Source organism: Phaethon lepturus, unplaced genomic scaffold (assembly GCF_000687285.1).
Source record: "Phaethon lepturus isolate BGI_N335 unplaced genomic scaffold, ASM68728v1 scaffold1969, whole genome shotgun sequence".
In the NCBI taxonomy this organism is placed as follows: domain Eukaryota; kingdom Metazoa; phylum Chordata; class Aves; order Phaethontiformes; family Phaethontidae; genus Phaethon; species Phaethon lepturus.
In genome coordinates this window covers 23434-50251 of record NW_010562551.1, presented here as the reverse complement: position 1 = coordinate 50251, position 26818 = coordinate 23434, and the positions used below count along the sequence as shown (strand labels likewise).

The following is a 26818-nucleotide window of genomic DNA, read 5'->3' as shown; positions in this document are numbered from 1 at the left end:
CACATAATAGTTAATAAAAGTTGAATTAATATTACACTCTAGGGAATAATCAGAGTAGTATTTATAAAAAAACCCAAACCCCATTGATTAAGCACCTACTCCTTTTCTGAAAAAAACCAAACAAGAGGTGGTTTATGTTCTAGATAGAGTCTGAAGAGTGAGATGACAAACAGTAGAAATTTTAAATAAAATTTTAATACTTCAAAAACTTAAAAGTGTGGTGCTAGCAGAACTTGTATTTAATATATTTACTAGTGAGCTAAATTCAAAAAGTGTTTTCAGCTTAGTCACATTTAGAAAAGTTTGAGGGTTTCAGAGACTTCTAGGTGAGCAGCTTGAGGACAAAAGATGTTAGAGGTCAAAAAAGGAACAGTTCAGGTTCTGTAATGAAGAGGACAGAAATAACGCTAATGAAATATAAAATCATTTACAAATCCGTAATTTACTCTAACTGTACATACTAAAAAAAATTCAGGCAGCCTATTTCACCAAGACAATGCATAAGAGATAGGAAACCAAAAATATTAATTAAAATTAATAAAAATATAGGTTAAGCATTTAAGACATACACGAAAGAAGAAAAACAAATGTTGCCTTAGAGAAAATAAAAGCTAATGATAAAAACAATGCTTTCTAAGTGACTAAACTGTCATACGCTTTTCATAGACCAGACAAAGGTCATCTTGGTAGGAAAACGGTAGTGAAGATTTATGTCTGTAGCATTTCATATTTGTTCACTCGCAGTTGTTTTCTTTTAAGTAACACGCCATATAGAACACTGTTGGAGAAAGATAGCAGAATGGGACATTTTTCTAAACAAAGCAACTCCCATGTCTTTATGTTGTTAAAGCATAAAGCATTTATTATTGATTCCTTGTCACGGTGAAGCCTTGTATATCATTAACAAATAAATTGCAGATCGAACGACGGCGACGACTTTCGGTACGCCATCAGTCAACGGCAGTTCAGCAGCCAGAACCGTAAGCAGTCACTGTGGGTGAGCTGTGCTACGTCCACTGGCTCTCGGCTTCAAGTCAGTTCAGTTCCCAAAGCTGAGACACATCGGCACAACCACCCAACTGAACCCCTTACATATACACCCTCATGCACATATATGCGCCTGTGTGTGTATCTACGTCCTTATACACACACAGAGGTATGTATCTGTATACATCCGTATACACAGGTGTGTATATACATGTGCACATATATGTATATATAAACACATAAATATACGCACACACGCATCCTTTCTCTCAGCCAAAGACCACCTCCAACAAATTGCGAAATATAAACCCAATGCACGACAACATCTTTCACAGCTGTGACTGACATACAGACAAAAAAAAAAGCCAAATATTAAACTTTGGGGTTTTTTTTTTTTTGCTAGTTCCCTGTGTGCCAAGTGGTGGAAAGATTGTTTTGTTTGCTCTTCTGCGCGAGTCTCTTTTTCTGCCAGATTCGCTCCTGCGAGAGGTAGACTAATTACAAAAATACAGAATGATAGCTTGACACGGTGGAAACTAGCAAAATGCAAAAATAATTGCTTTCGGAAAATAAAGGGGTTGAAATGTTGTCAGCGTGGTTTTTCTATTTTACGAAGACGAGACTTTAGAAACGCCTGCTGCCAGAGCTACTGGGATTTTGTCAAGTTTTGCATCAAGATTTCAGCGTATCTGGGATGCGAGGGCAGACGCGTACCTGTGCGTTTCTCCCCCAAGAACTGGCACTCCAGCTGTTCGGAAGGTGAGAAGACCGCGAAGATGCCGACGCGGAAAGCCTCTACGCAGGACGCTTATGCTTCCAGCTCGCGCACAAACCCTCTAACGGCGCGCAATAGAGCGGAGTACACCCTTCCCCCTCGTAACGCGCCGTCCTCACGCCTTGCACCACCAAGGAGGAGGAAGCCCAGCACAAAATTATACCCCCCTCAACATACGCTGGTAGAGAGACACGTACACCTGGGCGAAAAGCAGCTTGCCCCATTCCTCTCGGAGAAGATGGCTGCTGTTCTTCCAAGGAATGAATATCTTTCAGAGAGACTATTACTAGCATAGCTAATAAAATGCTGAGGCTGTAAGAAAAGACTAAAAACATCCAAGTAGAAACAACGTTCAGAAGGTAAAAAAATGAAAGGCAGTAAGTCGCAGGAAAAAAAAGGTCTCAAGTCAGTCTCTACTCCATTGACTCCTCTTGCACTTTCATAACAAAGCAGGTTGTGATTTAAAGGATCCAGAGCTTTACTTCAAGAATGCTCTGGTTTTCACGCCAAGTGTAACACGACATGTCACAATACGGAGTGTTTCCCCCGCTGTTGCGCGGAAAGCTGTATGGAGACGACTGGGAACGTCGTACAGAGGATGAAAGTTTTGTCTGCACGTAATCTCTGTTGGTCACGGGTAAGTTTTAAATCTCTGCTGGCTTCATGGGAGAGCAGGGAACAGGCATTACTGTTCTGTCAGTATCTGAAGACTCTGAACAAGTCCCGGGTAACTCTGCAGGTAATGCAGTCTCATATTTCAACCTCAGTGTACTGATTTAAAGTTTGGAATAAATATGAAATAATTTGTTGCCTGTTCCCCTTCTTAGTGCTTCCAGAGGAGTTCAGCCAGGCTCTTAAAACTTAAATTACCAAAAATAAATAAGAAAAAAGAGAAAAATTTCTAATATGCAGGGGAAAATGAAGGCACCATATCTAGATGATCGCCCTTTATCCCTTAGCTAATGTCTTTCCGGGGAACCGGAAGCGTAGGACATGGATCTAGGGTCAACATAGTAATACAGCTAAATCATGTTGGCTATTTTCTTGTTCGTGCCTGAAGTGACAGGCGGACAAAGAACGCAGATCAAAAGGCAGAGGACATGGGAGCCGTGGGGAAGGCTAAATACCTGGGAAGCTATAAGGTGAGAAGATAATTCAACACACATGCTTTGATCTACGTGAAATACACTGACTAAAATCTTGCAACATTTTTAAAAGCGCAAACTATTGTTAGCATAGTGAAAAGCTGTCTTACAACGAACTTTTCATACAAGACTATGAAAAATTTCAACATACTGTTTTGTGTTTATGAAGCTGACGGCAAAAAAGCTAACAATATTCCCAAGTTCTAACTCCATTACCGAAGTCTACCTCCTGCCATTGGCATTTAGAACAAAACAGGCAGTTTATCCTTAACTACGTTCTGTGCTCTCTTCTGCCTTCCTTTAAGGAGCCTGAGGTTGGCAGTTTCAACGGGAGCAGAGGTGGCAGACTAACTCCCGGTCTCATTCGGAATCGCCATCCCTGCTGGTTTGGACACTCAATTAGTATTTGCTCTATTCATCAGCCAGAAACCAGGCTGGCAGAAGCATTTGGGCCACTTCATTGCTTCCCTCACCCAGCTAAGCTTAACATTTATCAAAGCTGTAACGGCATCTGTCACATTTATAGGTTCATCAGAGATGAGAAGGGATTCTACTATCGATATCTTCTTCAGTTAGTAGAGAATTCTCAAGTACATTTTGTCCAAGCTTCATCAGCATCTGCCCACACAAGCAATCCCCTTTTTCTACATTCAGGAAGCAAACCTTCAGTACTTATAATCACAGCCAGTCTTTATCCAAGTACACAGTTACTAAGTAAATGATGACTAGTCCTTGAAGTAGTTTTATGACTTGGAGCAGTGAAACAAGACAGAAAGATGGATTTCCCTGAAGCTTAGAGTCCTGCCTCCTCTCTTTTCTCCCCCTTCCTTAATATTTCCTTATTTTAATAAAAATTATAACAATTTAGTGTCTTGTATCTAACCATTAGTGACAGATCCCAGTATTTCATCCATGAAAGAATTAATTTTACAGAATAATCTCTATATTTTGTGTGTGGAAGCATTCTTTACTTTGCCATTAATTTGTTCTGACTGGTATTTCCAGTATGTCTGCCATATATTTTGTAATTATGGGCATATTTGTATGATGAACATTATATTCAATAATTTGCATATGCTGTATTTTTATCATAAGACATCAAGAAGGATCTAATATTTGAACGCTCAACTTTAAAAGCTCTAACACACAGCACTGAGAATTCCAAGCGGTAAAAGCTAAACCTTTCCCAAGGAAAAGACTTCAGGAAAAAGAAATTCTGGAAACATTTATTCGAGTGTGTTAGTGAAATGGCATGGCCAACTTGCAGTTTTCACTGCTATTAAATCTTTTCAAATTACTTATTTTCTTGTGAATGTATCCTTAAAACTTAGCTTGGCCAACATTTACAATTCTTACGACTAAGCACAACAGAAGTCTTATTATGATTTTTTTCTACATGGTAGAGAAACAGGCCAAATTTAGTGATGTTGAACACTTGTTACTCGTTCTACATAAACTTTAAGAAACACATTAATGATCTCTCTGCGTTTGTAAAATAAAATTTTCATACAAGTGCATTTTACCTTAAGCAATGTATTTTCTATATACAAGAGGAAAAAAACAAGTATTGAGAAGAGGAAATGAGAAACTTAACAAAACAGGAAAATTGAGGTGGGGCATATGTCTTGAAATCCTGTGCTGCTTTTATCAGTTCAGTGTGCAGCTTGATTAACAAAAGTATCTTTGTGTGAAATCCTGGTTATAAATTCTGGTTGTAAAATATGCAGTTTGATCAGTAAAGTATGCAAAATTTCAGAAGTTACGGTATTCAGTTCACCTACTGAATTCTACAGCAGAGCTGGAGAGGTTCACAGCTGGATGTATAAATTACAAAGGTGGATCAGCCAAGTGTGCATCTTCATTTAAAAAGAATTTTCAAAAAGCTAGTTAGAATTCAACATGTCCCTTGGCTATTAAACGATGCAATTTGATCGGCAAACCGCTGAACGATGTAACTAGGAGGGTATTCCACTGCATCAACGCAGCAAATAAGAACTGGCTTTATTGCTCAAATAATCATCTAACATATCACAAGCGGTCAGGAAATTAAGACGTTTAAATAAATGCTATTATATCGAGCTTTTACAGTTAGAAAATAATTCCGCCACTGCTAAAGGGTACTATACAGATTTAGTAGACCAAACATTGCAGCTTCAGCATTCCTTCGCATCACTACAGACCTCCTTTTGGCTTCAGTGGGCACTAAAGCAGAGACACAGGACGTTTGTAGAGTATGATGGAGGAGAAACTACTGAGCTAGTTCTGAAGAAACTAAACCAGGTATGGGGGAAAAGGACGGCACGTTTAGATCAACTGACAATCTCGATATCTTGGTTGTCATTAGCCAAGTCAGGTCCACAGTTTATTCAAGGACATGTTTTATCAGCTTTGCCGATTAATTTATTACGGATCTGTATTTCACTCTCTGACCCTCATTGCTTAGAAGAACGATACGGAGCAAGATGCATGTGAAGCGTGCACATACATTTTCATAAGACACCTACGCAGTTTTTTGTATCCTTCTCCTATTTTAGGGTACAGCGTACTGAGTGGATGGCTAAACTAAGACGATGTAAATTCGTATGACTTTCATAGTCCTCATTTAGGGAACGGAATTATTAAATGCCCTTTAAGAATTTTATCAGTCGAAGTTTTGTTATAAAGATGATTTCTTTTTTCTCTCATTACTCCTTTGGGAAAGCAATGGGAGAGTACAATGTGATCAAAGCTCTGCAATTGGAACCGATAGAGAAAAATGAAGCAAAATGCTGTGGTTGCTTAGAAACATGTACACGTTTAGCTCCAATACCCAGTGTCCTTTGTCACTGAATGATTAATGAACATGCAGTGTTTGTTTACTGCAGGAAATTAAGGCAGTAAATAAAAGCACTATCACTTTTATTTATCAGAGAAGACTCTACAAGGACAAAGAACAAGAAATCTAAGATGGGAACAGAGAACAAACAATCACTTTATAAATTGTTTGATGTTTTAACACTACCAAATAAGTTGTTTTAAATTACATGTTACAGGCATAAGAATTATTTGATATGAAAAAGGGACAAAGTACATTCTGATGTAAACGCCATAAAAGCTCCCAAAAGCTTTTGGGAAGAGGGAAGAGAGCTGTGTAGAACTCCAGTTGTTCACAGAGACTTCCAGGGGCCAGTCATAGGGAAAACATCTCTGGACAAGACTCAGAAAAAATAGTACTGACAAGATTCCTCTAATAAAATAATGATAATCTAAACAATGGAAACTTTAAAAAGAAAACTGAAGTTAAGTTTTTTTCCCTCTTTGACAAATTTCAGATGATTTGAAATAATCAAGATGATGTATTACAGGATATTCTGCCTACTTCTGGTTGCTACAGGTCCCATGTCAAATTTCATGACAACAAAGGTGTCGGCAGTATCTAATTTCAAAATCAGCTAATAAAATTTGGCCTGCCTGTATCCCATTTGTAAACAAAATTTGATTTGTATTCATTCCAATGTAAATGACATTAATTAATATAAACATGCATAAAACCATAAAGAAAAAAATTGCAGTGGGATTACAAATTTGAGAGAGAGACAGGGAGGGATGCTTAGCCACAGTGACTAAAAAATATTGATAGAGACCAGCAACTAGCAATTTCCCTCTATTGCCTTAAAAACTGAAAAATTGCATGTTCTTCTCTAGTCAGTCTTTACTACAGTAATTCTTCCAATATATAAATCACAATTTGTTTGTCAGGGAGGTCACCTGCAAAAGTGTTGCTGAAATATTAGGTTCCTAAGCAACACTTAAGTTTTAAGCATATTCATTAAGGTCCTGGTCTTTTATCTTGGCATCAATCTTCATTTATTATTCTTAAACAAATGGCACATGAGAACCTGTCATCCAGCCTATACTTCCCTTGCTGGGAGTTTAGCAGCTGTAAAAACTTCTGCTAAAAACAGACACAACCAAATAATGATAAAATTATGAGAAAAACTCTAATATATTCCCAAGTCTGGAATTTTCTCATCGTGATAGTATTCACGGGTACAAATTACAGCCTTGTACTATTGAAGTAATATGAACCTTTAGGAAAATAAACTGCTTCTAGTTCTTTCAGGATTTAAGGTGGTATCTCTAAAGTCATCACATGAGGGTTAATTGTGGAAAGAGACATTCTTATTTCATTTCTCAAAACTAATTCACTGAATTCTTCCTTGTCTCTAAAAAAAATATATCTGTTAACATAAGATGTAAAAAATAATAATAAATGGTAGGAAGAGGCTGTTAGACCAATATCATCTGCAGTATTATTACATCCCATGCAGTCCACGTTCAGCTGGACAGTGTGGGTAAGAGAAAGGGAAAAAAAAGTTTCATCCTAAACAACAACCAGGAATATTACTTTACTCACCACTGAGCAACCCACAGGGCAAAAAGTGGTCAAGGTAGGTCCTCAGATTTGTAAACTAGTTAAAATGGTTTGTGAAAAATATATTTTAATGCTTTAGTTCTCTTCGAAAATTTTACTGCCTTTCTTTAATCAATCCTTGGCTCTACAAGAAAAATTTCACATTTTTGTAATTGAAGCTTGTGTTGTATTTAAAGTGAAATCAGGCAATTCTGACAAACTGGGCTGTTTTATTCTCCCATGACAAGCTCCAAACGAGCCGTTGTTGAAAATTCAAGTGCGAAATCCTACTGGTGTGGACAGATTTCTTATGAAACTTCATGGGTGACTGTGGAGACAGTAGCATAGGAATGGAGAAAATTCTCCAGAGAAAAGATTTATTTAATGCTCCTCTGGCAAGAAAATCCAGTACTTTGAGTGCAGCCACAATTTGAAAGTATTTCTCTAAAATAGTATGTATATTGTGTATGACATCAGCCAATTCGTATAATCATTTTTTTAAAATAAAAACAAGTGAACTGAACAATTTTTATGTTAAAAAAAATATATATAAACCTTAAAAGTCCCACTTAACGTAAAGAGAACAAGTGTTTCTTTAAGTTCTTGATTACACTGGAGATTCTGTTTCTAACTGGGATAAATACCACACTATTTATGGCTTCCTTGCTTGGAGGGGTGGCTGTCCTAACTACCTTTTCTGTAATTTGGCCCTCAAAGCCATTCCTTTAACAGACACTGCAAGCACAGAACAACAAAATTTCATAAACACCTTTTTGTGTATTAGTGTGAAATTTAGATTGATTTTTTTAATGCGAACAGAATGCAACTACGAGTATTCCATAATATACCCAATTTTCAGTTGGAAAATGAATTTCTAGCAACACGTTTAAAAGCAAGCTAAGACCAATAAAAGGATTGCCTGCTTAATTTTCCAATAAGGAACCTTATCCAGCACGGCACAGCAAATTTGAACAGCCCTATGGTATGCTTTCTCTAACTTTACTACTTTTTCCTCCATACATGAGGTTTTGTCAAATACAGATTTAACAAACTTTAAAGATTTAAATTTTAAAGGAAATGTGAGTCCCCTAGAATATAGAACTGCTCTTAATATATGATAATTGAGAGATTAAATGATATAAAACTTAATCCTATTACTCAAATTTAGATGTATAGCCTAATTTCTTTTTCTCTGAATTATAATGATACTTAGACAAAGGCAGGGAGCAGGATTAGATTTTAATTTAACTTGAATCATGAAAAATAGTTCGACGCCTCAAGACCTCTAATTCCAGTTGGAGTCATTTTCTGCTTTCTCAGACAAATTTTTCATACCAAGCAGTGTACCATGCTGACTAAATGGCTAAAAATATTAGTTGCTACAGGCACAAAGCTACCACCACCCCAATCAAAATAGCTATACCCATGCTTTTACAGAAAAGTGCATCTTTTTTATGTCATTCATTGCATTGCTTGATGGAGAAATTAAATTAGTTAAATACTCTCTTGATTAGTGAAATGCTTTAACAGGGTTGTTTTTTTTTTCTCTCTGCTTTAATGTATTCAATTCTGTAAAAAAAAAAACCAGTTGCTTGAATGTTTTTCCACAAATATTCAGCCTAAATATATTCAGCCTCTACCTAAAGTAACCTACGTTCCATCAAACTTTCCCTCACTTTCCCAGGTGATAACCAATCTCAATCGGTCATAATCTAAATGGAGTTCACTCTGACTTCAGAATTTTACATCTTACTCTTTCTTCTCTTTCTTTGATTGTTATTAAAAAGAAATTAAATTTCCTTCATCTTTACACATTAAGAAAGGTGCAACAGCAAATTATGCAACCTTCTCCTCATCTCTGCCCACCTCTAGAGAATGCAGCAGAGGAGAAGCCACTTGTAAGTGATAATTAATAAAAGTAGTAACATATTTGTAATAAATGGATAATATAGACAGCTTTTTACCATTTGTTGGATACTGAATTATCTAAGATTTATTTTCCAAATTTTTTTTCACATTGCTATGACCCCTACCAGCAAGCTACCCAGTTAGCTCCGTAGGAGTCTCGTATTTGGAGGAAGGCAAGGTGTTCAGTAGTTCATTCACGAGCCGTTGTGACCGTCTTTCTCCTACTGTCTTCTCTATTTCGTCTGCAAGGTCGTCAAGGTAGCACTACACTTATTATTGGGCAGACAATACCCTCTCAACAAATTTTGCCTCTCATTCTTCCCGTTTTTTCCTGTTTTATTTTTATCGTCATAATTGCAGCCATAATACATGCATTTGGGGTTTCTGTTAACAGCTCCCACCATGCTGTTTGAATGAGAGTTTTCCTCAGTAAAAGCAGCAGATTTAGCTTTCTGTCAGATGTGTCGTAAGAAGAACACAGCTTGTGGCTTTCCTAGACCGGCAGCGGACGAGATGACATGCGTTTAACTATTACCCTGTCACCTCTTACATCTCCCTGAAGGTTTGGTTTTAACCAATGAAGCATCTGTGACAGCTGTGCCTGATTATTAGCAGAAACAACATCTAAACAAGGTTCTGCATCTCGCTGTAATGCAGCAGCTCTTCAACAAGCCAGTTCTTGAAATGGTTAAACACCAAATCACAGCTTTTCCACCGCTCATCTTCCCAGAACAGCCCTACAAGTTCTATTAAGTCGTCTTTTAAAGAAACCCAGAGAGTATACCTGCACAGATTGACAGCAAAGAGCATTTGCTCCTCAGCACTTTAATGCAGAATATAGCTGGCTTAAAAAATGTATGTTCCAGCTTGACTAAGAAAAGTCAGTCACCTTGATAATCGCCTAAGGCATTGATGTTTTCATACGGTCTAGGTGAGAGCCTGATTTCTAGGTGAGCCAAGCTTACGTTTTGAGAATCGCACTCCTGGATGCTCTGATTTTCTTCCTTTCTGGAGGCCACGTGAAGATTCTCTTTCTCTGCTGAAGCATTTCGCTGGGCATGGGAAGTAAAAAAAGAAAGTAAAATAAGCAGTTACTATAGATAATATTTCAGAGAAGTCACCTTTGAAAAATCAGGATAACAAGAAGAAACCAAGAGGTCAGATATTGCCAGCTGTTAACTACTGTATACACTGCATTTGTAGCAAATTTTGTAATGGGAATGTTTTAATATTAATTCTTATTAAATCACTCCCTTATGAAGGATTACATCGATATAAGTAATCAAGACTTCCTACATGAAAACTGACCACACAAAAGTGACTCGATGATGGTTTTTTGGTACGTTAAGCAACACCAAGCAAAGTACAAATTAAACTACATTTTCTTCTGTGCAAACGTTTGGATGGGGGGATAAAGGAAGAAAAAAAGCACTTTCAAAATTCTTATTTCTCTGACTCTTGTGGATTCTGGGAAAGATTTAGGCCCTGAGCTGAAGCCGTTTATGACCTGCTTTAGCTTACTTCAGATGTCTACAGTCTCCCTGCTGGGACCTCACGTCATTGCGAGCTGGCAAAATGTGCTCCATTTCATGCCTTTCACTTGCCTCCTCACAGCCAAAATAGACTGCTATATGGGGCATTTACTCTACAATCCAGGCTGTCACTTCAGATGAGCAGTGAATTTCTTTCCACTGAAATATTGGTCATTTTAGGTATGTTTTTCCATATTTCCTGCAACTTTTAGGATTCAGAGGGACATGAACAGGAAGAATATGCAGAGTTTTTTTTATAAATACAGAGCTTGCACTGTATTTATACCTCAGTATTTTTTAATTTAGTTTGATAACATCACAATTTTGCAGCCTTAAATACTAGACCATGGCATTAGGTGACAAGGAATTATTTCCAAAAGAAATAATCCGTAAAATCTGGAAAATGTATTACTAAATTAACTGGATATCCTGATACATATATCATTTCCTGAACACCACAACTGCATACTCTGCTGAGACATAAAGTAAATAAAACAGCTGGATGCACCAAAACTTGCTGATAGCCATGAGATGATTGCGATGACCACCTTGTTATTCTTAGTTCTGCAGAATTATATGTTTAAAAAGCATTCATCTTCCAGGGTCTAATTCAAAGTCCACTGAAATTCATGGAAGTAACATAAGATTTATGAGTGTTTCGAAAATACATCTTTGCTAAACCCCCCCACACACACCACAAAAGAACAAAGAACAAAAAACAAAAAACAAAACAAAAAAAACCCCAAAACCAACACCAAACTAGCAAAAAACCAAACCCCGAATCAAAACATAACTACTTATTCTTACTCTGATACAATATATTCCAGAAAAATATTCAAATTTTAAAAATAGCATTGATGAGCCTCTCTTTTCGTTATAAGTTTCAGATCATGAAGAGTTTGTAACTATCCTTAGGGATTTGGCTTCCACCAAATTGTCTGCAAGACATCTTGAAACTCTTCAGAGGAATAGAGACAGGGAACGAATCAAACTAATTTCCCTGCAAAAGAAAGTTAGGACCTCAGACACCAGTTTTGAAAGCTTGAACCATCTTTTCTGCATATCACTTATACTGCATTTCTAACGAATACAAAGTTCCCAAAAACGATGGAGAAAAGGAGAAAACAAACCTGGCTGGTTACTATTTGCCATATAGTCTCTGTTTAACAGTTCAGCGAGGAATTTTTAGTTTCATAGAGCAATTCACTACTAGAAAAAGTGAGGAGGAGGTCAACAGATTTAAAAAAACAATATAAAAAATGGTTTTGTTAAATAACGAATGCCATTTCATGCTTGTATTGAATGATTTGCCAGTTTGGACTGAAAGAATTATCACAGTTCTGCAAACCTAAATTTCTTCCTATTGAATAAGAGAGGCACATGTACAGTGAATGATAACACACACATTCACCTGATTTCTTGACTACTTGAACCAGTAAATCCACATGGGATGCCAGGAAAACCAGCCGGCTTTGAAGCCTTATTAACTCAGGAGAATAAACGTCTCTGCATAGTGCCTCTATTTTCAGAATCTGATTCTTGCCTAAGATTGTACCTTAGCAAATTATACATGCAGCATCTATACACAATTTCTCAGCACGTTGTACTCATTTCTACAGAAAAAAAAAAAAAAGAGAAGTTTGGGATATTTAGGTGAGGCAGTCATCAAGAAAACACTTTCCCACTGTCATGTTTTCAAATGCACACAGCATTTCCTACCTCTAGGAAAATGGAAAACAGGAAAATTTCCAATTCTCATCCTCTTTAATATTCAAAATAGTCAAGTGCAAATGCCAGAAGTCTCCCCCTTTTTCCTCTCCCAAAAGAAATTATAGATTTTGTTTGAGGTGTTTCAGTTTTCCCACAAGTGTTTTAACCAGTAGGACCAGACTCTGTAACTGCCTTTAAAAACCACTTGCCACAGCTGCACTGCCCAGATGCCGGCCAAGGTAGGGAGCAGAGACAGGAGTGCTTCATTCCCTGTCTGGTGGCTAACTGATAAAGATCGCATCACTTCAGCTATTGCATAACCATCGTCTCCAATTATTTTTCGTATTGATACCCTATGCCGACATCGATCCGCATGTCCTGGGCTCTAGTTTAACACACCACCATGCTTCTCGGAGTGGCCAAAGGAGGACAGCAGAGCAGAGGACAAGAAGGTGTCTTGCCCGGCCCTCACTAGGTCCTGTAGGTTTGAGTTCTGTCCTGGCCAGAACGCCACAAGGGCTTTCTTGCATGTTATATAGCTACTTTTACTCTATAACATTTTGATACTAAGACTGATTTTTTGCATTAATAAAAATCCAAATAAAAATTAGTATTTTTTGAATATTAAATATTCTGTTAAATGTTCTGCTGATGATGTGGGAGCTTTTGAGGTAGATTTTTTCAAACGAGATCCTTTGTTATTGAAAATAATCTCTCCTAATAAAAAATGAATATGCTATTTTTTGTCTGAATGAAGCCTATTTACTAAACTGACAGCTTACCTAATAAAAATGCCATCAAGTGTTCCAGAGTGAAATGGTTTGGAAACAGTTTCTGAACTCATTCCCAATTTGCTTAAAGCTTTCTGAACTCTCCTCAAAGCTTTTCAATAGAGGGTTTCGCATGTGAACATTTTTTCCAGGATCGTCAACCCTTTTATCTTTTTTTCATTGAAATAATGCAGAAATTGCAGCATCTTCTGGGTGAGACCTTACAAGCTTGACTAAAACCCAAACTGTGCATTTCAGACACTTGAAATAAGCACACGTGTTTCCAATGCATTTAACATATATGCTTGCAGATGAAACTAGATTCTGTTGGGGTACACTTTGCTCACAGCAACACTTGCAGAAGAGTTATCAAGCAAGAGCAAGATAAAAGTTATCAAGAGAGCAAGCCAAACTCATTACTTCTTTGAGTTCTCATCCAAAGTCTGCACTGGAATAAATGAGCGCCCAATTCTGCTTCATGCCTTTGAAATGTCAGTTATGCTTTATATATTTTTCATTTCTAACAACATTCAGATTTTCTTCTCAAATTGTGCATTATTATTATAATATCCTCAACTGTAAAATAATACTGCAAAGTTAGGTCAACTGAATTCCATCTTTCAAAAGTTTTTTTTTATTTTGATACGTAGTTGAAGTCTTTCCTATATTGGAAATAGTCTTGTAGGATCTTTCTTCTTTCCACACGGCTTTTTGGCATGACTGCGTAACTCTTACCCCCTCGAGTCAGCGTTGGTTCAGGTGAGATGCCAGAGCGCTATTTCAGGACCGCTTGCCAGATGACTGGCCAACACAAATACGGGTTCCATCAAGGTGCTTGTTTCCTGTTGCTTAGACCCTCACAGGTTACTCTTTCCTACACTAAGGGTTTCTAGTGATACTCGATTTCCACGTTAAAAAAGAAAGAAACAAGACGATTGCATGGCATTTTGAGCGAAAGCAAACTAAGCTATTTCTGGCAGACTGCAAGCTCACGATACCCAAAGACAAAAAAAAAAAATTTTTGCTACTGAAGGCTTCGCTACCCCCAATCTACAAACATTCAAAACCTACCTACTGCAAAGACTTGCTAGCCTGTCTTCGGCGTACCCGCTGCGTCAGGCTGCGCTTGGTGACACGCGCCCGGCGCGGCGCGTGCGGCGTATCTCAGAGACCCCCCCGGGCTGGGGGGTGCTTCTACTCCCCCGCCTCCAGCTGAGGGTACTAAACAGCTGGTCCGCAAAGGGCCGACAAATAGGAAACAACCAAGGGCAGAGTCATCCCCGCTTTCTACTCAAACAGTGTGTATTCTTCTGGGAGATGTCTTATTCCTTTGGTATGGAAATGGCTTCTTGTCATGTCTCGGAAGTCCAAAATTGCTCAAGGATTTGTAGCACTTACTGGGAAAAACTAGAGCAGTTTTGTACGTAGCAGGTGGATGAAGCTGTCAGAGCTTTTCTGGGCAAGGTGCATAGTGCAAGAGCCAGAAATATCCCCTTTGCAAAGTCAGTTCTGTCTGGCTGCTCCTGGAAAGCAGGAACTTGGTCTGTCTACCACCCGTGCACGCCGGCCAACTGCCACGTAACGCCTCACATATTTATTTCGGTCAAGAAAAGGTGTCAAACCTATCAGCTTTTCCTCTCCCTCTCTGTTTTGAGTAGCACTGTTTTCAATTTCGGAGGTTCACAGTAGCTTTTTGGATGGTATAATAGGCTTTTGACTTGCTCTCCTAGCCCTACAAATTCCAGACATTTTAATGTAATTGAGAATCTAGTACATCTTTCCACAACAGAAAACACAGTATTGGATATGTGTTAATATGTATGTATTAATATCTATGGATAGTAGAAAGGAAATAATTGCATCAAATTTCTTTATATCCTGACTTAAAAATCTTCCACAGCTTAACTCACATACAGAAATAAATGAGAAGTCCAATTCTAGTAACAGTAATCACCCTATATATTTCTGTGACAGTGATGGTCATTGTATACGTATATAAATATATATGTCTGTGTTTAGAGGTAACTAGCTTTTATATTGCACAGTCCATATTAATCAACAGTAAGTGGGAGACATAGTTCAGTTTTTATTTCTATTTAATGCACATCTACAGAGTTACATTTACATAGGGAAATTCTCCTCAAAAGACTGCAAATCCTACAATGTACCAACTCTTCAAATTTCTGCATACTGTTTCTTAAGTAAACGTAATTGCCCTTATTTATTTACTTACGTATTTGTAACATATTCAGGTATCTTTAAGGTGGAAAATAGCTGCTTACTAGTATAAGTTATGCCAACGCTGAGCATTGAGCACAACGATCAGAAGTTTTTCAAGTAACCTAGGACATCTTTAACATGGGTACCAAAAGACCACTTTTTCTCTTATTCACATTTCACTTGTGTTTGTGTTGGTTATAATGGAATTTCTCCAAGATGATCATTCACAATAACCTCAAATAGCTGAACATCCATCAGAGGGAAAGGCCTTGTTCTTTCAAATAGGTCCTTTGGGATGATAGATGACATATTTAGGTGTTAATTTCCTGAATCATCCTTTTCATAACAATACTATGAGCACAGAATTTTCCCTTACAAATGCAGCCGCTTCTCAGCGGTATATTATATTGGACATAATATGGACATTAATGTTTTTAAATATTTCTTTGTTAAGTATTCTGGTGTCCTTCTCTTGAAAAAGCCACCCAAATAAAAAACAAAACCAAAAAAAACACTTCCAAAAGTCTCATTTGTCAAAAGCTAGAGAAAATATCTTGACGTTTCCAAGCACTGCGTATTATTTCCTACTACGTAATTCTTTCAGTTAAGGTGAATCTCCTTGAGGAAAAAGTAGTTACTGGCCGCCTCAGACCAGTGGAACTCATCTCTAACTTGAACATCCTTTCTACATGAAAGCCAACACAGTACTCCCTAAACTCCAGAGAGCTGGAGGATAGTAGTCTACTGTCAGAGACCAGAGCAAAGCACCCTCTCCAGGGGAGTCCAACATGATGTGAAGTAAACTCACAGATGTGCTTAAAGACAAGAAAAAAGCACAGAAACAGAAGATGAAAATAATAATAGGTCACCTTCCTCTGGTAATATACAAAATGTATTTGCATTACAGTATGGAGCGGAACTCCCTTAACTACGCTCAGGCATCTAGTGTTTTAAGTCGATACCCAAATGCCTCCAAGACAGCTGCAAGGGGCTGGTAAAGGAGGCAGGACTTGTGGGAGAGCAGGGCCCTTCTACAGAAATAGCTGGAGAGCTTTTCTAGGGCATCTAAATAGACAATGGATGCCAATTTAAAGCAATTCCCAAAATACCTAGCTGTGCACAAACAAAAAGAAACCACATCTGTTTAGCATTGTGCTCTGAATTCTGCTGGGTTTTTTTCTAACAAAGCTTATTTTGAAAGAGTTGTGTATTTCACATAATTTAAATACATTTTTTCGAGTAGAACCTTAAACCTTAACCTTCTTTAACAACTACAGTTTCTTATTTATATTTCCATGCAGATGGGGTGGGGGAAACCCTCATGAAAATGCATGCAATCAGTTTTCTCAAGATCAATAAAAGCACTTATGAAATGAATCTTTGTACCTCAGTTTTCAACACAGAGGCAAAATGATGTATTTAGTTATATTTAACTGCAAACAAGATAGAGGATATCTAAGTCACACACTTTGAGAAGATGAAGCAGAAGTAAATAAAAATGTGGTAAAATTATACAAGAGAAAGAGCTAAAATTACCCAAATTACCTGAAAACAAAACTTAGAAATACTTTTCCTTGTAGTGATCTTGTGAAACCCATAAATAATAATCTACATTAAGCTAAGGACAAAACATCACCATCTCTATGTGATGTAGCAGACATTGATAAGTTTGCATGAACCATGAAACAATGAAAAACTGAAATTAGTTCAGTCAGCTCTTAAGTAGGCTCTTCAGGAAAATTAAACACTAAAAAGAACCCCATATATCACACAATTTTGGAACCCAGTGAGGCTAAACGTTTACAGCCCAAATTATATTTTAATCAGTAATGACATCATAAAAGAATCTAAGTAGTTCTAAGTAGTGTTCAGTACAAATATATCCCACGCGTGCATATATACTTATATACAATGTCTAATGTATAGCATGATATATAATCTTGATGTGATGAATATATTCATTTAGATATAATTGCATATGTGTGTGTGTGTGTGTGTACAAGTGTGAGAGAAGAAAGAGATAGCACAACATTGAGATTAAACATCACCTGTCTAATTACAAAATTTAGTTTTTAATCAGGTCATGCCAATGTCATGGTTCTTATTCTTCCTAACTAACAAGATAAAAAGAAAATCCAATAAAATATGATATTAGGAGGTATATTTACAGTATTTGAGGAAAAAGCAATCTGATCATTTTTTTAAGTCCCACAAGGTGACAGTTTTGTGTGAGGTGGAGAAGGGGATGAGTTTGTTCTTTTTTGTACGTGTTTTCCTACATTTTCTTCTAGAAGAAACAGTTATTACACTTGCCAACGTTTAGATTTGAAGGTCACTGCAAGTTTTCTACAGCATGCATTATTCTTTTCTGTTGGGTTTGTTTGGGTTTGGTTTTTTTTGACAGTACCCATTTTATATTTTCAAATACTCTGCAGGTAACAGAGTAGATATTCACTTGCACAATGGAGAGTAAGGAAGCAACTTCCTGTTGTTTTTTTAATTTTTAAAGGAGTTGAATGGCCCTTATGTCTTAAAATATTCCCTGATAATAATAATAGTAGCAACCTCCCCCCGCCCCGCCAAACCCTACTTGTAGATTTTTTTGATGGCTTACAGGAAAAAACAGAAAAATTAATCAAATAAACTATTCACTGTGCAGCACTTGTTCCATTCTAAAGTTGTACATGCCTCAAATAGCCTATGCAGTATTTTCCAAAGTAAACTTGTAGGACACTCGGGCTATGAAGTCCTCTAAATAGAAATAAAGCAGAGAAGAGAAGGACATTATTCCCATCTTTGCAGAGGGTGGAATACCAGGATTGACACCGATACATTTTGAGTTTGTGTAAAAGTATAATAATCTGAGAATGGAGCATTAAAAGCTATTTGGTTACCCACAAGTTTTTGTCTCTACTGGTTCACTGTAGAAATTCTGTGTTCTCTTGTTTTCTGCTTCAGTCTTCTATTACTAGAATATTTTTATGAAAGAAAATAGAAAATTAAAACAATAAAGGCATTTTAACTTTTAATAAAATGACGTATTGCAGTTTACATCTGTTACAGCTGTGAATACCTCCATATACCACCTACCCCCAAACATTGTTAGTCCTGAACGGTTATGCTTAGACTAATTTTACTTCTCTCTGACATTAATAGGGTGGAGGAAACCACAACCAGCCGAAGAACAGTCCAAAGTTTAGAACTAATCAGATGGCAATTCCTTGAAGCTCTTACAGACAGGGAAATCTTCAACCACTCCAGTTAGATTTATATAAGACCTAATAATAACCCATCAAAATTTCAGTTTGGTTACATTCTGACAAGCTACATTTGCTCTGTAAGAGCATTCCGGCTGGCAGATTTTTCTAGCTTGAACTTTTTTTTGCAGTGTGCCTCCTTATGACTTAAAACAAAACTAAGGAGAAAAACCAAACAAAAAAAAAAACATTTGAAGTGCAACTTGATTCCAGTGGTAAGAAAATGAATCTGTATAAGCCTGAAATTTATTAATAGTGGACTATGGAGGATATTCAAGCATGTTTGGTGTATAGGACTTCTACTACCACACGCTTTTGGAGCAAGAGAACTTGTGCAGTTACAAGGAAGAGTTTTTGTAAAAAAAAGACATTTGTAATTTTCTACAGATAACAGAACTGAGAACTGCCAAGACAGTGACGATGGCCAGACCAGCTGACAGATGGCATTCCAACATTACTCGACACGGCACTGCATCATAACACCACCACAAACACCAGCTATTCAACTTTGAGGGTGACTGAACACTAACATTTTCCAAATGAGTCCCAATTACAAAAGCACCTGTGCCCAGTAATTTTATGCTAATCCAAAGAAAAATACAACATATTTAGCATCACGAGTCTATATAATTTCTCATTTATTACCTATAGTAAGTTAGCCTATTGTTTATCTGCTCTAATTTAGTGGAGGTCATAGCTGCAAAGTGAATTTAAAGGACACTTGGCTTGCATTCTGCCAAAACCCAAACAGGTTGGTCTTTGCTAAAAATATCCAAACTTGTTATTCCCATAGAAAATTTAAACAAAGCATGCTAAAATATATATCAGGCTAAAATTTGTATATATGTAAAAACCTATAAAACGAGCCCATGGAAACCGAAAACACATCTTGTCAGTAAAAAACAAGACAAGATTTCAGTATTATCAGCAAGTGATTGCATTCCATAAGAGAAGCCAGTGGAAATGGTAAAATATTTGCTTTGTATGATTATCTGTTGGGATTTTGTCTGTAACCAGGTAGGTGTTCCCACAGCTGCCTACAGCTTCTGTCTGACTTTAATAATTTGGCTGATATGTAGAGAAGAGAAAAATACCTTTTGAAAAACCTCTCCTGTTTTATGAGTGTACACAAGATGAAAGGTTGTGCCTTAAAGAACAAAATTACGCTTCATATACTCCCATTTAGGAAATTTAACAAGTCGTATTAGATCTCTCCTACTCCATCTGTAGGTGTAGCTTCTGTTAGTACTGACTTTTATACGTGAGAGGAATGCGCTGTTGCTATACAAGTTGCTTTCCTCGAAGTCAACTGGGCTAACGGCACAAACATTTCTGAAGACTAGTGCTGCCTCTAACGACGTAGTGAAGTGTGAGCTGCGTACACACTACGTATTTTGAGGACAGCAGACTGCTGCGGGAAAGCTGTTGATAACAAGTCAGGGGTTTGGTCCTGCAAAACTCCTAGGCACCACCACAGCAATTTCCGTGGAAGCTGAGCAGGTTCAGTGCCTTCCAAAAAAGGGTGGGATTCCTACAAGACATCCCTTGCCTCTTTTTTATTTAATCCCCAAATACAGCCTTTCTCTATGACCTTTCTGTTCTGAGATTTCCCTCAGATTAATTTCGTATTCTGTCACGGATTTTAAAGAAAGGGTTTGTGTAGTACTACAGGACTTCGGTCCTGAGTTCAGATCTCATGGCACTGCAGTTAGGTCACTGAGTTACCATCAAGTTACGCTGCAGACATTTTTATAATTCTTTGACAGTGTGTTGTTACAGTCCACAGCCAGCCTTTGCATAAATACCTCAGGAGAAGTGGTCCTAAAACCTTTATTAACATCATATAGGTGTGTATATGTCATCGGATATATTTAAGAGCATAAAAATATCATTGCTAAACTGCTTTCAAGATGTTTTATTACACCTAATACACCTAAACCAATATTACCTACATAGAAGGAAAAATAGAATAACCTCTAAAATGGCAAGGAAAGAATTATATTTATTACTGAAGGCTCTATATAGTTGGCCTAGAAACACGACTGCATTTGCCATGTAGCACATCAAGACTTTCTTGAATTATTGTGCTGTTAAAGGACTTAATAATAGACTTCTGGCATCCATATCATTAATCATTTGTATTTCAATTATAAAGTTTTAATGTGATGTTTCTCTAAGTCAAGAAAAAGAATTAGGGGCAACTTGAGAAATAACTAGGTTTGTACACAGTAAAAGCTATACCTGCTTTTCATAGCCCATAATTATTCAAATGATCAGTTCTATGGAATATTATCTGTGCGACAGATCTGATACAAAGCTGTTAAATATCAATATTTTTTCTAAGAATTTTTTTAAAAGGCAGTATTAGCCCTACTATTTTTTGCTGCCTTACATTAACAAAAGTGTCCTTCAAATCTTATTTCTGAGTACATTTTTGAAATCCAAGAGAGAGAGTTAACTTCAGCAAGACTTTCAGTCTTCTATGACTCTCTGGGATGGTATTCCATGAACTTTATTTCTGGGACATCTTTCTAAGTATAAACAACAAATTTAAAAATACTTTTTCCCCAGAGCACCTTGAAGGCAATAGTCCTGGAACGAGAGACTGCAGAATCCCCTACAGCTCCTCTCAGTACCGCCAGAACACTCACTCCATTTGTACAGTTTGGATATTGTACTTGCTCCCGTACTTATAGCGTTACCCGCAAAGACAAAGATTCTTAAGCAATTTAGCAGAGTAGCTGAAGGATTACAGAGACAGAGATACAGAGCACTATCAGACTGACCTATGCAAATCAGAGCCTTAGGGCAGCTGAAAATTAATCATATGATAGTGCTGCTCATTAAAAAAAAAAAAAAAGAAAGAAAAAACCCACCCCAAAAAGCCAAACAAAAAACCCAAAACACCCCAAAAGCCCAAACCACCCCTGCCAAACCCAGAAATTAAGGACAAGGTGCCAGAAAGCATGTAAGGAAAAAAGGCAACCAGTGTAATGTTAAAAAAAAAGGAGAAAAAGAAAGAGGTATTAGAGACAAATTATAAATAAAAAAGAGCAAATATGGTATATTTTGATAATGTATCTGCCTGTTACTAACAACAGCAGATAGAGTTAGTCACATGAGGTTGCCTCCGTCTCACCTCCCTATTTTTAATTCTCGCTTGTCACATCATAAATTGAAACTTAGTTTGAACAACGAAAAACTGTGGACCTGATAACAAACAGCATGCTCAAAACAGCTCTCCCACCGTGTTTTGCAGTAGACAGTGCCCTTCATTTCATAGATGAGAAAACAGAAGTACAGCAAGGCAAACTGCATGATCACTTAATTGGTAGAAATAATAGGAATAGAACTTTGTTTCATTCAGTTGCCCAGAATGCATTTTACACAGCAAAATCAAAACTAAGAATATTGTGGTAAAACACAGAAATCATTCCATCTCCAAACACACACAAGTATCCTTTAGGCCTTAAACATGTGAAGTCAGTGAATACATTTTAGGCTTCCTGAGAACTCCGATGTATTTAAAATATAAAGATGGGAATAGATAAATCAGAACGGCAAGTAAACTCGAGTTTACATTCAGCATAGGAATATCAAAACTTTAGAAATGTGCTATACTAAAAAGTTAAAAAATAAAGAATATCCAACTGCGGAGCGTAGGTTGTACATCATTTGTACAAGTACTAGACTGCATAGCAGGGTGGGTCTGGACTTTCATTTGTGTTACGTGCTAAGATATCTACATCATCAGTACTCCACATTTCTCTTGAGCTTCTTGTGATCTATCAATGTGCACTTCGAGGTGCGGGGGGGAAAGCAACTCAAAAAACCCACAGCCAAAGCTTCCTAAATAAATAATACATATATTTTAATCTCTAAATGATGTATCTGGAGATAAGCTGGTGGGTTTTTTTCATGTCTTCCTAATAGAGCTTTAGGCTTACTTGCTGTGATTGGAGATCTCAGATCAACGTGTGTGATATAATACACTGAATATACTCTAAATATCTAGGCACAATGTTATTGTTTGAGGATGAAGGGTCACCTTGACCACGTTTAATTGCTTTTGGCACTTATGTAACCACTTTACTGCCTTTCAACAGCATTTTTACGCTAGTCAGTAGTTTTGTTTTGTATATTACTTCAAAAGCTAGCTGATGTGCTGCTTCTATTTTGTCTCTAAATTCACATTGAAACCATTTTATGCAACTCTGCTGAGGCTAGTCCCATCTTAAAATCGTGCATTTGAGAGGTTGTTTTTTCACTTTTTTTTCCCACTTGATGTGCAGTGGGAGTTAGACATTAACCTCTTCTTTCTACCTTTGCAGTTCTCTAGGCCAGTGCTCTGCCACATCGTGACAGAAACACAAAGGAAGATGAACCATGGAATCAACAAAATAGCATATTTTTTTTTCAAATGTCTCATAATTTGGAAATGCAGCTGTGCTGAACTTCACAACGGTCCAAACTATGTTATTACATTCACAACGGGAAATGGAGAGGAAGGCAGTTGGTTTCCTCAAGGTTAACATGTGGACAACTGAGCTCAAGTTCTAGCTCACGTACTGAGCTAGAAGTACTTTGACTCAGAGTACTTCTCTGTACTCTGGCATCTGTAATTTACTGGATAGCAAAGGATGCCAACATGTAAATATCTAAATTGTAAGGTACTCTGTAGCCACTCTATCATCCTGCATGCCTTTGGTATTCACTCAATAGTACAGCGATTTGAAATGAATGAACAAGGGAAAACAATTGACTAAACGCTGCAAAAATTGATGGGTGTGACATGCTACTAAAGGTACTAAATATCTCCCTTCAAACTTTCAAAGGGAAACAACAGCAGCTATAAAGTAATCTTAAGTACAGACAAATCAAGTGTTGCTGCTTCTGTTTCCAAACTTTCAGCTCATCAGTGTCAGAAATGTAATAGTTTTTCCGCTCTGTTCCCAGTGAGACCTGAACCTGCCCAATTACTTGAGAGTTGGAAGAATCATCCAGTATTCTGACTCGGATCCTTAACATTAATACATAAATAACCAGGCATCTAAACAGATGAATATTGATAGGAATCAGCATGGATATTGACACAAACCAGATGAGAAGCTGGACTGTGTTTCTGTAAGATCTGTTATCAAGGAAGGACTATGTTCAAGGGCTGTGCAGTTCTAATGCATCTTCAGAACGAGTCTAAAACCAGAAAATTTAGTAATATTTATTATATTAATTATAATTATACATTAATATAATATATTTAATATATTTTAAGTATTCAGTGAGATTTCCAGTTGTTTTAGAATAGCTACAATTGGTTTGGTCTTACATTAAATTTAGGCCAAGTTGTCAGCTAGTACAAGTGGGCTGCCTTACAATCATGAAGGATTTACTCCTTATCCTAGTCACATTTCTGCAGTGATGAGGTATTCCATAGCCACATATTGATCATTTCCTATGCAGAATAGTTTACAAATAATAAACCCAAGCTTTCATACAAGCTTCTTTCTGAATTATGCACAATTCTTAGCTATCTGAATTCAAAGACATCCTTAAAGCTAAAAGGCTTCTCTTCCAGGGTTAAATTATTAAGATTATTTCACATCTCTTTGGAGCTTTTTTCTTTTGTTTAATTCTCTGAATCACCCATCCCTTTATCATTCAGCACAGGCTGTTCACAGTAAACCAAGGTTAAATCAAAGTTTAGATTTGGAGATGGGTCAGATGAAATACAATCTGTTCATCTGTTTATATTTATCACTTTTTTTGTTGTGGCTAGACTATCTGCTAAATATGAACGTAGATTTTCTTCAAGTAACTTGATAAATTTGAGCAATTGCCTGTATGAGCAATCACAATCTCATTTGCAAATATATTTTGTTGCTCTTCTGTCTTGGATTCAATGAGCAGCTATTGCAATTCTGATCCAGAGATGAGGCATCTCTAGTCAACTCTAATATTCATCAGTTAAAACAGTGTCACAATACAAATATCAGTAACAACGACCACAAAAATTTTCCTCTCATGAACTTTTTTCTCCCAAACAAACTATGCCCAAAAACTCATGACAAGTCTGTTGCTGGCAGCGGGACAGATTTTCTTCATGCTGTGCGTGAATCACTGTTTATTGTACGGCCAGAGAAGAAACTGTTGAATAGAAGCACAGAGGAACCGATTGTGACCTTTCAGCAGCTATTGAGAGGCGGACGATTTGATTAGAAAAGAGAAGATAATGCAGAAAACACTTTAGATAATTCAGATACTAATAAACTTATCTCTGTATAAACATACATATAACCATTGGTATTTTCATTCTAATTGTACTTGGTTGGTGATAGAGTTGGGTAATTTCATGAATAACTTAAAAAAAAAAAATCTTTACTTGGGACAAAGATTAAGACCCCGCAATTAAAAAATGCAGAATGAGCATCCTATTCTGAAAAATTTCAGTTTACCCTAGTGGTTAATATTTCAAGCACAGACATTCCTTCACGGCAGAATTTGTAACAAGAAAGTGCAGTAGAAACCCTGTATTTTCAAGAATAAACAGGGAATAAATATGACAAATAATTCTGGACTTCATATCAGGAGCGACAATATAGGAGAGGTGATAAGTAAAGGTTCAAATAATTAAACAACCCCATGCTTCATGCACTTGCAGTAACCGCACTGTAGAACGGAGTAGAGGAACCGAAGGTATTAGTCAAAAATGCTTCAAGTACCCCACAGATGTTTAGAGATGGGGATGGGCGTAGAGGTTGTAGATGCACTTTGCAGCTGTATTTTTATTTGAATTCTTTAAAGAAAATAGAAGCGCTAACAATGTTGGTGATACCAGGGGCAGGGGAAGCGATGGGAAATATCGTGGGGGAAGTAGAGAAAAAAAGATGTTATACTGTTGTTGTTTGCATTATAACTCCCAGGTCTGCTTGATATATGCCTGCTTCTATCAAAGAATGTGCGTTACAGAAATGCATCGAGTTTTTTATTGCACTGTTTAATTAAAAAATAAGGAAGCTTTTCTCTCTAAAAGGAATTCATCCTTTTATTACCTGTAAGCCATTAGTTGTACTTGCAAGCATAATTTATCGTCCGCTCCTGGCAAACGGGGCCGTATGTCCCTCACTGGTCTGCTGATATGGCAAACATTCATCTCCATTCCTGGTGAGAGATTTTTTAATCAAGTAACTAACTACTGGAAAAATTTAAAGTGGTCCTTAAAGATAAAAACAAACTAAAAAACAGCAAAGGCTGCAGAATCTGCCTACAAAGCAAGGAGAATCAGAAAATACTGAGCAGCACGTTGCTGGGGCTAGACGGAGCTTGCTTAAAACCGGCGAGGCTGCTATTTCTCCTTGTTCTTCAGCTGTTTCTGGTGCCTTTTCTACCAGCTGAAGCTGGACTGCTCTTGATGCTCAGAACAGCTAAATTGAAGACAGCTGGGGCTGTTGTTTGTACTTTATTTCTGTAATGGGAACATAAATTTATGAAGAGAAAAATAAAAAATGTAATCTCCTTACTATTCTCTATAGTCATGCCTGTGCACTAAAAATTATACATTTATGTGCCCTTCTCCTCAGTATTTGAAGGGTACTTATTCCTGCAAGAAAGCCGTTACTTATTTCCAAACTGACTGTTACACGGTCATGTTAGTACGATGCCTAAACAAACAGCACAGTCGTACATAACTTCAGCCACGATGAATATCGTTATCTGTAGCTTATAGCACTTGTGCTCTGGAAGGTAAGGGTGTTTTCTGACAAATTATCAACACCCAAGATGTGTATTTGTATTCCCATAAATACAAAATGTTTTTAAAGCCATTCTACAAAATACATATAATCACCTAGTACTCCTAAGACCCTTCGAGTTAAGTGATTTGTGAAATATTAAGCAGGTAGTGTTCATTACAAAATCTGAAATTAATGAAGAAAATAAAAAAAGTATAAGACTATAATTAAAAGAACTTAAGATTTGACATCTCTACCTTTCAAAGTTTCCATAACTCTTGACTCTATGCCTAAAGATTCCTATGGCAACTAATTTAGAATAATGCAAAGTAATCTAAATTCAAATTATTTTAAGATCGTGGCAACCTTCATAATAAAAATGGACAGGATTTAC

At 37.0% G+C, this 26818-nt stretch overlaps 1 protein-coding gene across 1 annotated transcript in view; it reads right to left on the bottom strand.

Annotated features, from left to right (window-relative positions):
* LUZP2 (leucine zipper protein 2) overlaps nt 1–26818 on the bottom strand; it is a gene marked incomplete at its 5' end in the record, with an annotated part of 46711 nt that overhangs the window by 2685 nt on the left and 17208 nt on the right. The window contains one exon of the mRNA XM_010294287.1: nt 10174–10260. Coding sequence (XP_010292589.1) covers nt 10174–10260 — 87 coding nt within the window. The remainder of the gene's footprint in view (nt 1–10173; nt 10261–26818) is intronic.